Here is a 14,543-nt window from a genome sequence, read left to right on the forward strand (position 1 = left end):
CCAAGTCAAAACAATGAGCTATTACCTTAACCTGTCAGATTGACTATCAATAAAAAGACCACATATAAAAAACGTTAGCAAGGATGTAGATAAAAGGGAACCCTTTTATACTATTGGTGGGAATGTAAATTAGTGCAGCCACTATGGAAAACAGCATAGAGGTTCCTTAAAAAACTAAAAATAGAATTACCATATGATCCAGTAATTCTACTCCTGTGTATTTAGCAGAGAAAAATGAAAAACACTAATTAGAAAAGATACATGCATCTTGATGTTCATAGCAGCATTACTTACAATAGCCAAGATAAAGCAAACTAAGTGTCCATCAACAGATGAATGGATAAAGAAAATGAGGTGCATAGTGCCTGCTAAGTTGCTTCAGCCATGTCCGACCCTTTTAGACTCCATGGACTGTAGCCCACCAGGCTCCTATGTCCATGGGATTCTCCAGGCAAGAATACTGGAGTGGGTTGCAATGCTCTTCTCCTGGGGATCTTCCCAACCCAGGGACCAAAACTTAGTCTCCTGTGTCTCCTGCATTGCAGGCAAATTCTTTACCACTGAGTCAGTGGGGACCCTCCAAGTCCATCTATGTTACTGCAGATGACATTATTTCATTCTTTTTAATGGCTGGGTAATATTCCATTATATATTTCATCCTTTTTATGGCTGAGTACATGACTGAGCGAATGAATAGTCCATTATATATAAAATATTTCTGCTAAGTTGCTTCAGTCATGTCCAACTCCTTGTAACCCTATGGACCGTAGCCCACCAGGCTCTTCTGTCCATGGGGATTCTCCAGGTAAGAATAATGGAGTGAGTTTCCAGCCCTTCTCCAGGGGATCTTACCAACCCAGGGATCAAACCCCTATTTCTTAGCTTCCTGCATTGGCATGTGGGTTCTTTACCACTAGCATCATCTAGGAAGTCCACATTATAATGGAATATTACTATATTCCATTATATATCATAGCAATATATATGTAATGGAATATTACTCAGCCATAAAAATGAATGAAATGATGTCATCTGCAGCAACATGGATAGACTTGGAGGGTATTATTCTAAGTGAAACAAGTTAGAGAAAGACAAATGCTTATGATATCACTTATGTGTAATCTAAAAAATACAACAAACGTGAATATAACAAAACAGAAACAGCCTAACAGACATAGAAAGCTAATGGTTACCAGTGGGGAGAGGGAAAGGGGAGGGGCAAGATAGAGGTAGGGGATTAAGAGGTACAAATTACTATGTATAAGATAAATAAGCTACAAGGATATATTCTACAGCAGAGGCAATATAGCCAATATTTTATAACTATAAACAGAGCATAGCCTTTAAAATTGTTAGTCACTATTTTATACCTGAAATTTATATTGTACATCAACTGTACCTCAATAAAAAATTAATTTCTATAATTACTATCTCCACTTGCTCACCTCCCATTCTCACTTCTTTTCAATCAGGCTTTCCTATCATCAGTTCAGTTCAGTTCAGTTCAGTCGCTCAGTCGTGTCCGACTCTCCGCGACCCCATGAATCACAGCACGCCAGGCCTCCCTGTCCACCACCAACTCCCTATCATAACTCCCACTAAAATGGCTCTTAAGGTTTCTGGTGACATGTCTTGCCAAACCAACAGTAAATTCCTTTTTACCCTTCTTGCATGACCTCTCACCAGTATTTTAAATTGCCGACCACTTATTATTCCCTTAAGATTTTGATAACTTACCTAGTTCCTTCCTCTCTGGCAGCCATTTTTTCTTATCTTTTTAAGGTTCTACTTTTTGTAGAGTGCTCCAGGGCTCTGCCTCTAGCTCTCTTCTATGTAACCTCTACCCAGGGGAGTTTCTGTGGATTCATGGCTTCAAAAGCTATCTATATCCTGAATTCCAAACTTACTAAATTCATTATATCCAAATGCCTACTGACAACAGGACAATAAGCAATTACGACAACATTTTAAAGAGCAAGGAATAATACTGATACATTTCCTTATCCTGCTAGGCTAACTGGTCTACATAAAAACAAGATCAGTGTAAGTTTGAAAACTCCTCAGGGACTTCCCTGGAGGTCTGTCCAGTGGTTAAAACTCCATGCTTCCATTGCACAGGGTGCAGGTTCAACCCCTGGTCAGGGAACCAAGATCTCGTATACCACATGGTACAACCAAAAAAAAAAAGAAGAAGAAAGAAAATTCCTTAAACATGGACTTGTTGAAAATAATGTACCTAAATTGTGAGCTGTCAACTCAGTGAGGGCCGGTGTAAAAGAAATCCTCTCTGCACTAAGAGAGAGGGTAAGTTACTCACCCCATTTGAAACCAAATGAATTGGGAGCTAAACAATCCACTCAAAGACATCTGAAACATATTTAAAAAGGAAGACCAGCACCTCACCATCTGTATGTTCACTGAGCTATAGAAAATCAGAGACCCATTCTAGTGCTGCAACCAGAATGAAATGTGATGACCAAGTTTTTAGAGCTTGAAATATTTCCCCTGGAAACAGGAGCCTAGTCTTTGCCTAGTTGTTTTAGAAAAGGCTTGCAGAGCTGCCAGTGACAGCTGAGAGAAAAGAAACCACAGTCTAGGAACATGCTCTACTACCACTCTGCACGTATGGCAAGAATGAACTAGTTTCCTACAGGCTGAGTGGAGAGTTAAGAAAGCAGCAAGACAAGACTGAAGCCATTGCCCGAGGGTTCCTTGCCTTATCAGGGTAAGGGGACCACAGCACAATAATCTTGTGAAGTGTAAGTGAAGGATAGGAATATGAAGTTAGACAGAGTACACTACTCATGTTCAACAATGAATATACATTCAAGCATGTATGGAATTTTTTTTACAAAAACTGACCACATGCTGGGTCATAAAACACATCTCAACAAATTTCAAAGAACTGAAATGCAGTGTATGTCCTCTTATAAATAACTGCACCAAAAAGAATGTATTGAATATGTTGTTGAATACTGAGTTTTCTGTCAGATAAAATCTGTTAATTACAATGTACAACATGTAACAGACTTTATTTTCTTGGGCTTCAACATCACTGTGGACAGTAACTGTAGCCATGAAATTAAAAGATGCTTGCTCCCTGGAAGAAAAGCTATGACAAACCTAGACAAAATATTAAAAAGCAAACATCACTTTACCAACAAAGGTCAGTATAGTCAAAGCTATGTTTTTTCCAGTAGTCATGTGTGGATGTGAGAGTTGGACCATAAAGAAGGCTGAACACCAAAGAATTGGTGCTTTTGAACTGTGGTGTTGGAGAAAACTCTTGAGAGTCCCTTGGACAGCAAGGAGATCAACCCAGTAAATCCTGAAGGAAATCAACCCTGGATTTCCATTGGAAGGACTGATGCTGAAGCTCCAATAATTTGGCCACCTGATGCAAATAGACATTGGAAAAGACCCTGATTCTGGGAAAGATTGAGGGCAGGAGTAGAAGGGGACAACAGAGGATGAGATGGTTGGATGGCATCATCAACTCAATGGACGTGAATCTGAGCAAACTCCTGGAGGTAGTGCAGGAGCCTGGCATGCTGTAGTCCATGGGGTTGCAGAGTGGGACATGATGGAGCGGCTGAACAACAAATTATGTACAAATCTTATATCGCCTTACTGATTTCTCCCTGTTGGCTCTGCCAACCTATTATATTTTGAAGTCATGCTATTAGATTCATATTTAAAACTGTTGTTAAACTTTCCAATAAATTCAATTTTTCTACATGAAGTGTCCCTTATTTCTAGTAATGCATGTTTCTCTTAATGCCTATTTTTAATTATTTTGTGTAGAGTTATCATTTGTCCATCCTTTTACTTTCAACTTTTCTGAATTCTTGTGTTTTAGCTGTGTCTCTTCTAAACAGTTATATCAGTTATTTGTACTATGTAACAAAAAGAAAGTGTTCAAATGTTTAAAGTTAAGACTTAAAAGTAATCCAAAATCCAAAGAAATCAGAAATAAAATTAAAACATTTTGAGTTGAGTAACTAAAGACCTATTTAAAGAGAAAATTATAATTTTAAAGTATATGGTTAAAAGGCTGAAAATTAATAAGCTAAACATCTCCAGCAGTTAGAAAAATGAGAAAGAAGAAATAATAAAGGTGAAAAATGAAACAGGATAGAATCAGTATAGCCAAAAGTTGGTTTTATTTTGAAAAGACTAGTCAAAAATATCAGTTAACCTTTGGTGAGGCTGATAAAAATGCAAGAGAGAAGGCACAATTTATCAGTACTAAGAATGAAAATGGCAGTGTCACTACAGATTCTGCAGACATTAGGAGGATAATAAGAGGCTATTATGAACAACTTTTTGTAATGAAAATTTAGATAACATAGCCAAAGTCCTATAAAAATAAAACTTACCCAAACTGACTAAAGAACAGAAACCAAGATACTAAATCATTAAAACTTTCCTAAAAAGAGAACTCCAGGCCCAAATGGCCTCCCTGACAAATTCTATCAAACATTTAAGAAATATTTCCAATGTTAGATGAATTCTACCAGCAAACAGAAAAAGAGGCTATTTAAACCAACTCAGTTTATAAAACCAGAATAGCCCTTGATATAAAAACCCAATATGGAGAGTATATAAAAAAAATTACAGACTAATTTAACTCATAAAGATGCAAAAATCCTGAACAAAACATTAGGGAAAGGAATCCAGCAATACAGAAAAGGGTCACTGTATCATGATGCAAACTGTTTTCTAGGAATGCCACATTAACAGATTAGTGGAGAAACATCAAGATCACCTTAACAGATGCAGAATGAGTGTTTGATAAAATTCAACAAATATCCATGGTAGTACTCTTAGAAAACTAGGAGTAAACAGGAACTTTGATCTAATAGAGATCTAATTTTAAAAACCTGTAGCATACATCATAGTAAAACATTGAAAATTTTCCCTTTGAGGTCAGGCATATGACAAAGATGTCCACTATCATTGTTTCTATTCAACACTATACTCAAAGGGTTCAGCCAGTGTCATAAGGTAAGGACAAGAAATAAAAGGTAGAAAGATTTAAAAGGAAGAAACAAAACTGTAAAGAGTATGATTGCATATGTATAAAATTCAAAAGAAAGTAGACATAAACTATTAATATAAGTTTAGCAAAGTTGCCAGATACAAAATCATTACACACACACACAAAAATAAACAGCACTTCTATAGACCAGCTCTAAATATAACATGAAGAATCTTTTGAGATACCACTTACAATAGTATCAACTTCCTAGGAACAGACTGGACCAAAGACAAGCATGATTTTTTCCAAGAAGCTGCAAATTTTTATTGAGAGAATTGATCAAGTCAAATAATCAACATAACAGTATGTATGGCTTCAGCTTGTCTTCTTTTTAACTTCTTACTGTCCATCACCTAAAACATAAATGCAACAGTGGTACGTTACTTAGAACTTTACTTAGATAATAAAAAAGGTACACAAGACACTACAGTTTGGGTTTTATAAGATGAAACTGAAACCAGAACCCTGACTACTACACATGCTTCCATGCTAATGAACATTTTCAGACATATAAGCACTAATTTTTTTTAATGCATCATTCTTTTTGGTGGTGTGAAGAAACAGATTAATCAAGCCCAGAACAGATTAAATCCTACTAGCCTATTTAAAGATAATTTAAGGAATGAGCAAAAACTGCCAGTGATTTCAGTTAAAATAAAATTAACCAAAAACTTCAAGAGGCAAAACAACCAAGCAAACCCAGTGTTATTCAAATACATTTACTTCATGTATCCTTCTAATTATATATATATGTTAAAATAATAACGTCATACTTGGAACTTTTCAAAGAGAAGGCAAAGAATAGCATTCCATTTGGTTCGTCTCTTTTATGTGAAAGTATTTTATTGATTTAACTCAACCGTTATATGGCCTATATAAAGTAAGGTGGCGTTTTGTTCCATTCACACCTGTTGTCCTGGAGTAAGTAGTCATGGCACTCCCTTTAACTCTCAAGGGTACCCCGGTTTGGATGATAAAAATTACACAGTCATACCAGTTTTAAGCCATGGCCATTACAGATGACATTAAAATATGAAGGAAAATACTACCATTTCTCAGCAAGGCTCACAATTAAAAAAAAAAAACAAACAGCAAACCAACCTAGAAAAGCAGAAACATACAGATCTATATTTTTTGGCATTTAAAAGACAATGATTTTTGAGAAAGATCTGGAAAATTAAAAAAAAACTATTGTATTGCCTAGATATCCAATTAGCACTGGAGTATGTTAATTTACGTACTTTAAGAAGTATCTGATAACTTGCCTTGGGTTTAAAAGGACTTCCACTCCAAAGTAATAACACTTTCTTTCATGTTTTATAATTCAACAACATGGACCTGACAATTCATTTTTTTCCTCATACAGTGTTTTGTGTCTGAACTACTTTTCAAAAAATCTCTATATGTACAATTTGTTATTAAAGTATAATATTGCAGAAAACAACCACTCCACAACTTGCATTCTTAATAGATAATATACCTCCTTCCGGAATTTCAGCAGGCACTACATTAGGTGGAATCTTTCCTTCCACATCAGGGTCATCTCCAGGCTCACCCTCAACCTTTTCCACATCCATTTCCTGGGAGGGACCTTCCAACTCAGGTTCTGATATAAACAGAGAGTTATTACTATAAGTGGCAAACTATAAATTAATGCTATTAAATAAAGCGCTGGAGGTTAGCATTGCACTAAATATGATACATAAAAACTTATGTTTTTTGCTATAAAGTGAAGATATATTTTTCATATATTACCTCTTCTATGAATCTTTTTTCTAAAACTGTTTAAAACAAACTTAGTTGTCTCCTTTGTAACCTATATACACATTATTGCATTCATTAGATCGGCTAAAGTTTACATGAATTTCTCTGACAAGATTGTGAACTCAAGGCAGAAATCATTCTTATTTGTATTTATATCCTCAGCACCTAGGTTATTACCTGCCACCAAGAAGGCCTCATAAATGAGTGGGGGGAAAAAAGTCTTTAAAAATAAGACAAACCCAAACTGAAGAACATTTTATGAAAACAACTGGTTTTGGCCTCCAAAAGATGTTAATCATGAAAGACAAATACTGAGGTATGCGTCCAGGTTAAAGAAGTCCAAAGAGAGATGACAACTAAATGCAATGGGTAGTCTTGGGCGGGATCCTGGGTCAGGAAAAAAATAATGCTATAAAGAACATTACTAGGCCAACTGACAAAACTGGTTATTACTAGGCCAACTGACTACAGATTTTTTTCTCAATGTTAAATTCCTGTATTTGATCCCTGTCCTGGGTTACATTGGAGAATATCCCTGTTTTTAGGAAATACTTACTGAATTACTTAAGAGAGTAAAAAGTTGTATTTGAAATTTACTCTTAAAATGGTTTGGCAACAATAATATGTATATTAATACCTAAAGCATGAAAAGTATATGGCAAAATGTTAGCAATTGCTGAATTAAGGCAAAGAGGATACAGAAGTACACTGTGCCTTCTTACAACTTTTCTGTACTTTTTAAAACTTTTCTAAGTAAAAAGTTAAAAAAAATATGTGACAACTAGATTATGGTTCAGGAAGACAAATATATTGAAGACTTAATAGCAACTACGATTGGGTTTCACATTTTTTATTTCTCTACATTATAAATTTGAATTACAATCTAAGACCTAACCAAAATATATCTAGTTTTGCTTAAACTTTTGCTTCAATGACTTCAGAAGCCCTGAAAACAACATTCCAAAAAGATCAAGTTTAACTAGTAAAATAGGGTATAATTTTCTCAAAATGTATTGTTGCTTCCTTTGATTTAGGGCCTTGGCAAGAAATGCATTTCCCAAGCATGCCAAATTAAAATATAGGTGAGTAAAATGCTGAAGGAGGGAAAACTTACCACAGAGAGGGACTGCAGTCAGCTGAAAAATAAATCTTTTCTTTACCAAACAGGTTTCCAGCCAATTTTTCGGGGAACCCTTTATACCTGTCACTAGTAAAACATCATAAATGAAATACAAATTGTCCCTCCATCCCCTCTTTACCTTGAACCACAGATGCTCCTCCTTCTTTCTCTTGTCCAGGTTCCATGTCCACATTCTTAGTTGGTGATTCCTTGCGTTGAGACTTTTTGCCACCTAGTTTCCGGGCCTTGCGGAGAGAGTAGGGGCAAATAAAAAGTATTGTTATTAATACTATGACAAGAGAAAACACAAATACACATGCTACATGGAGGTAACTAATCAACAATCTGAAGAGGCTTTTCCTATTTCTATGTAAGTATTCTTAACAAAGTTACTCTTCCTATAGAGAAAATACTCTAAGAAAGGACCTAGTAATCTACAAGGACCAGTAATTCTGGAGACCATCTTCATCTTTTCTAGACTGTGTGTTATTTATTAATAACCACAATAGAGAAGTCATAGCAACGATTTCCAGGCTCATATCAATATACACATCCAGGCAATACCAGAACATAAGTCTTCTTGCTCAATATCTCAGTCACGAGAGTCATCACTCAACTATTCTCAGCAAGATAGCCCTTTGTACAACAGATCTATATTGGTTCAACTTAACAATTTTTCTTTTAATTTCTGCTAAGGGAAGTAAGATATTAAAGCACTTACAGCCACAGTTTCAGCAGTATCAGAAGACTCTTGACCATCTCCCCTTCCTCTAGATCTTGATCTTACTCGTGCACTCATATTTCACACTGAAAGTAGAAAACGGTGAACTGGAGAATGTAGTTAATTTTAAAAGACTATACTGGACTATTACCAAGCTGGTTGGAAATTCTTTTTTGTTACAATATTACGTTATTAACAACATCAAATAAGGCTGTCTGCAAACCCCTTTGTTTTTCTCACAGCCAATTTGGCAGAGAAAGGACCTTCAAGTACTTGATTTTAAAAAAAAGGCATGATCTTACTAAAGAAATTCGATCTAACTCTCTAACCCTGGAATATAAAGAGATTTTGTAATATACGGCCACATCCAGCTCCCCATTTCTGACTCTGGATTCTGTGCTGTCGTCAGTTCCACGGCCTCCAGGACCCAGGTACTTCAAATAGCACCCTCAAGACTCGACCCTTCATCTGACCCCCTACCCTCCTCTGAGCACCGCCGTCCCTCTCCCGCCACCAGGACAAGAGGTATGGCGGCCGCGACACCTGTAAGGTGAAAGACGATGACTTAAGGGCCTTCCTCCACAGAGGCCACAGATCGCACCGCCCAACCTGCCCGGAGCCCAGTGGCTCCCTCTCACACGCACGCACACTTAAATTCCAGATAGAACATATCTGTGGACCTACCTGGCGAGTGTCAACCAGGTAGAAAGAACCCAGACACTAAGACGTCACCCGCAGAGTTCAGCACTCAGAACGCTTTGCACACACTTCACACCAAGGGCCAACTGGAAGGTGAGCAACCCTGCTCATGTACACTACATCTACCCTGAGCCACGAGGGCTAAACCATTTCCCGCCCCGCCCCCCAAGACTCCCGGATCCGTGCTGTCGCCAGTTTCGGTGCCTCCAGGGCCAAGATACGGCAAATAACGCCCCCATGACTCACCCCACATTCATCTGACCCCCTGCCCTCCACCCCCCACCTCCCCCTCACACCCCACCCCCATCACCCCACTCCCCGCCCACTCCCCACCCCCTTCCCACCCCACTCTCCCATCAATAGGACAAGAGCTATGGCGGCCACGACACCTGTGAGGAAAAACACGACGACCTCGAGGACCTTCCTCCTCAAGAGGCTAAAGACCGCACTGCCTGGCCAATCTAAAGCCCACGGCCCGCCCCCCCTCACATGCACACACACTTAAACTCCAAACAAGATAGATCTGTGGACCCACCTGGTCAGTCTCAGCCAGGTAGAAAGAATCCAGATGCTAAAACGCGACCCGCAGATCTCAGCAGTTGCCCAAGCTCCACCACAAGGGCCGATGGGAAGGTGCACAACCCTGGGCATGCGCACTCTCTCCCGTTAGCCGGGTGGGCTACACCATTGCCCCACCCCGCCCCACCCCAAGACTCCCGGATGGTTGCTGCCAGCAGTTCCTGTGCTTCCAGGACCCAAATACAGCAAATAATGCCCCCATGACTCGCCCCACATTCATCTGAACCCCTGCCCTCTGCCGCCCACCATCCCCCATTCCCACCACCCACCACCCCTCCCCCACCCCACTCCCCCACCACTCAGACAAGAGCTATGGTGGCCGCAACACTTGTGAGGAGAAACACGACGACCTCGAGGACCTTCCTCCTCAAGAAGCTAAAGACCCCACCGCCTGGCCAGTTTAAAGCCCGCTGACTCCCCCTCACACACACGCACACTTAAACTCCAGATAGGACTGATCTGTCGGCCTACCTGGTCAGTCTGAGCCAGGTAGAAAGAATCCAGATGCTAAAACACTAACCGCAAAGCTCGGCACCCAGACCGCGTTACACACGCTTCCCCGCAAGGGCCGATGGGAAGGCACGCAACCCTGGGCATGCGCACTCTGTCTCCCGTGAGCTGCGTGGGCTGGTTCCCCTCTCCCTAAAAGGAGGACTCCCAGATATATGTTCTGTTGCCAGTTCTGGTGCTTCCAGGGCTCAGATATCTCAAGTAATGCCCCTAAGACTCGCTTTACTTTCAACTGCCCCTCTCCCCTCTGTGGCCAACCGTTCTCCCTTGCTCTGCCCCACTGCAAAGGGGCATAGCCACGATGCCTGGTAAAGAGAAAAAATGACCACCTTGAGGATCTTCCTCCTGGGAAGCCAAATATTGCACTGCACCCACCCACCCAAATCACCCTTGCTCATACTCACTCATTAACATCTGTTCACAAACCAGTTGTGACATAGCAGAGCACCTGGGGAGAATCAGAAAGGGAATGAAAATCTACCTACCTTTCGTTGCCGCCGAAACAGGACCTCTGCAGAGTCAACTCCACCTGCCAAGCCCAAGCCTCGGAGGTGTGCAAGGTAACGCCCACGCGCCGGCACAGTAATGTGTATGTCACGTGGGCCATGGTTACAGCCCTCTCTGACCAGGTAGAGGCTCCGCCCCACCTGAGAGAGTGTTACATCCCAGTCCCTAAAGGGATTTTTCTTTTTCTTCTCCATACCAAAAATCTTTCAGTCCTTCTGTCTAGAACATTCCCAACCCTGATTGAACGTTCCAAATTCTCTCAGTGCAGCTGTTTGGTGGCCTTCAAGAGTCTTTAGTCTCCCCAGAGGTGTGTGAAAGCTTTTAGGATCTGAAAGAGCACAAAACCATTTTTAAGCACGAGAGGGATCCAGAAAATGTAAGAAAAGGGTTGATAAAACCAAATAAAACTGAAGCCTTAAATGGTCCTATGACCCAACATTTCTGTTCTGGAATTTTGTGTTAAGGTAACTACCTTGCATGTGAACAAAGACCTAGATACATGGGACTTCCAAAGCAGCTTAATTTGTAAAATCATGGTCACAGACTTGATATATCAGTAAACTGAGGCACATTTGAGATATGACTGCCCATCAAAACGAATAATAAACGTTTGCTGTCATAGAGGTGCTGCTCGCATTGTTATTAACTAGAAACAGCCGTTTATGTAGCATTGTGTGTGTGCAACTTGATCCCGGTATAAGTGGGAGGCTTTGGAGAAGTTTACCAGCACTATCACCACCAACTCTCCTCTCAGACAGTAAATATGGTTTGTTTTTCTGAAGTCAACAGTTTCCAGGGCTTCAAAGACATCTGGTTCTCCAAGGGTAACCCAACAGATAAAATTCAGCCCTCGGGGTTGTATCTCTTCTGTGCCTGGTGCACCTGGGTGGATTTCAACATCACTTAGGTGGTATGGTCCTCTGCTCTCAGGGAACAGGTGGGGTGAGGGGAAGGGAGGAGGACAGCAGCCCACTGCTCCTGCTTTGGATGAATAAAGGTAGATGGGTACCTACAGGACAGGAAGGAATTTTCCCTGCCTTTCCCCACCCCTCCTCCCTCAAAAAAAAAAAAAAAAAAAAACCTTTTCTGTACTTGTATGTCCAGGAGAGTTCCTGAGCCCTACAGGTTACCTTTAGAGAAACACATATTCTTTGAAAATTAGAAAGATCTTCTGTGGCAAAAATAGAATTACCACATCCCACTCTTCCTCCTTCCCTCTCCCTCATCTTCTCAAACAAATAAGATATAGTTTATTTAGAGCCAAGTATAAATAATGTGATTCTTCCTTAATCTCACCAATTAGAGATCACCAGTTTTAATATCTAATCAGGAGCTACTTCAAGGGCTTCCCGAATGGCTCAGCAGGTAAAGAATCCACCTGCAATGCAGGAGACAAAGGAGACGAGGGTTCCATCCTTGGGTTGGGAAGATCCCCTGGAGGAGGGCATGGCAACCCACTCCAATATTCTTGCCTGAAGAATCCCATGGACAGAGGAGCCTGGTGGGCTACAGTCCAAAGGGTCACAAAGAGTAAGACACAACTGAGGAACTAAGCACACACACACGTAGGAGCTACTTCTACAACGCAGATTTTTATGTGTATGAAATAAAAATTTATTAAGAAGCACTGAGTTCTCACATTCTTTAATCAGCATAAACTGTGGGTGCTGACCTCAGTCTTATGTTTCTCCTCATGCAAAGCGCTTTCATTGACTCTTAGTCTTTTCTTATCTCCTTGAAAGGCTATCTGCAGCCCAGCTTCCTAACCCTGGGAGTTTGCCTATATGCAGCAGCTATCTTCTTTGAGTAGGATCAAGTTTCTCCACGACACTGCAAAGTAGTTAGAGGAAAGTTGGGGCCATTTCTGTGTGAGAGCTTGGAGGCTGAACTGAAAAAGAAACCCTGACTTGCCCAGTGCTGCAAGCCTTCCTGGGTAACCTCATCCTCAAGCAGTATTAGTGCAGAGCCAGGACTGTCACCAAGAACAGTCGGGCACCCCCAAGCCCTTGTTTGTATCACTGTAATGACTGTAGATATGATTTGGTTTTGTTCTATGACACAGGTGATACCTGCTCCTTACAAATAATTCAGTCATGAAGAATTGGCCAGTCCCACAGTCTTTGTCATTATTTAAATCCCAGTATAAAATCACCCAACCTCACAGTAATTGTGTTGCTGGGACCACTGAGGGGAGCCACAAGGCATCCCCTCCTGTCCCTCCACACTCCCCTGCCTCACGTTGAAAGTGAAAGTGTTAGTCGCTCAGTCATGTCTAACTCTTTGTGACCCCATGGACTGTAGCCTGCCAGGCTCCTCTGTCCATGGGATTCTCCAGGCAAGAATACTGGAATGGGTTGCCATTCCCTTCTCCAGGGGATCTTCCTGATTCAGGGATCAAACTCGGGTCTCCTGCATTGCAGGCAGATTCTTTACCATCTGAGCCACCAAGGAAGCCCTTCCTCAGGTTAGCAGAGGGGAAAAGGAACCTTTATTCATCCATTTGCTACAGTCAGAGATGATTATCAAGAATGGGAACTGGCAACTGCACCCAGTGTGAAGTGGAGCAGGTGTCACGTTCAAGGCCCAGGTGGTGCATGGGTCAAAGGTTAGCTATCTGCAGACTGTCCAGAAACTCAATGGGAGAAATGTGGGAAATGCTACCTGGGCCAGCTGTGAACAAAATGCACAGACAACAAGGCTGTGGTGAGGTGGCAGCTGTGGCTATGCAGTGAGTGGAATGATGATCCCGCCCATTTCCAATACCTGAGGAGGAAAAGATTCAGGGTTACATGCTGACTACAGGTGTGTGCTCCAGAGTGAGGTGATGGTGGTAGGGAGTACTCTGGCCTTCTTCTGTCTTAGGGTACCAACCCTGTGGGTCTAGGGGTGGGCCAGACCCAGAGGCATTACTACCCACAACCATTGCCCTCACCCAAAGTTAGTGGAAATCCCAACAGCCAGCCTTGGAGAGAGAGAACAATAGAGGGTGCAGCTGGGGTGTATTATAGGATGTCTGTTGAGCCCCAACAGTTCATGCAACCCATCCCTATCCTATTTTAGATGGTGTGGAGAGAGCAGGTGTAGAGGTTCGTGAGAAACTCCTAATACTCTCAGTGTCTCTCAATTAGTAGTGCTCTAAGCACCCTTTGCCAGAAATTTGCCTTTTGGAAATTATCCTAAAAGTATATCCGGCCAAGTCAGTTCAGTTCAGTTCAGTTCAGCTCAGTCGTGTCCGACTCTTAGCGATCCCATGAACCACAGCACGCCAGGCCTCCCTGTCCATCACCAACTCCCAGAGTTCACTCAAACTAATGTCCATCAAGTCAGTGATGCCATCCAGCCATCTCATTCTCTGTCGTCCCCTTCTCCTTCTACCCTCAATCCCTTCCAGCATCAGACTCTTTTCCAGTGAGTCCACTCGTCGCATGAGGTGGCCAAAGTATTGGAGTTTCAGCTTTAGCATAAATCCTTCCAATGAACACCCAGGATTGATCTCCTTTAGAATGGACTGGTTGGATCTCTTTGCAGTCCAAGGGACTCTCAAGAGTCCTCCAGCACCACAGTTCAAAAGCATCAATTCTTTGGCGATCAGCTTTCTTCAC

General features: G+C 41.3%; 1 protein-coding gene across 1 annotated transcript; it reads right to left on the minus strand.

Annotated features, from left to right (window-relative positions):
- Positions 1 to 5,301: 5,301 nt before the first annotated feature.
- LOC129535179 (P antigen family member 4) lies at positions 5,302 to 10,991 on the minus strand. The gene is made up of 5 exons (XM_055393808.1): positions 10,920 to 10,991; positions 8,647 to 8,732; positions 8,065 to 8,170; positions 6,522 to 6,647; positions 5,302 to 5,394 (listed from the first exon to the last, which is right to left on the minus strand). The coding sequence occupies exons 2-5, from the start codon at positions 8,722 to 8,724 to the stop codon at positions 5,381 to 5,383; spliced, it is 324 nt and encodes a 107-aa protein (XP_055249783.1). The 5' UTR covers positions 8,725 to 8,732; positions 10,920 to 10,991; the 3' UTR covers positions 5,302 to 5,380.
- Between the last annotated feature and the right edge of the window lie 3,552 nt (positions 10,992 to 14,543).

Source organism: Moschus berezovskii, chromosome X, assembly GCF_049115385.1.
Source record: "Moschus berezovskii isolate FMDL1 chromosome X, NW_MosBer_1.0, whole genome shotgun sequence".
NCBI lineage: Eukaryota > Metazoa > Chordata > Mammalia > Artiodactyla > Moschidae > Moschus > Moschus berezovskii.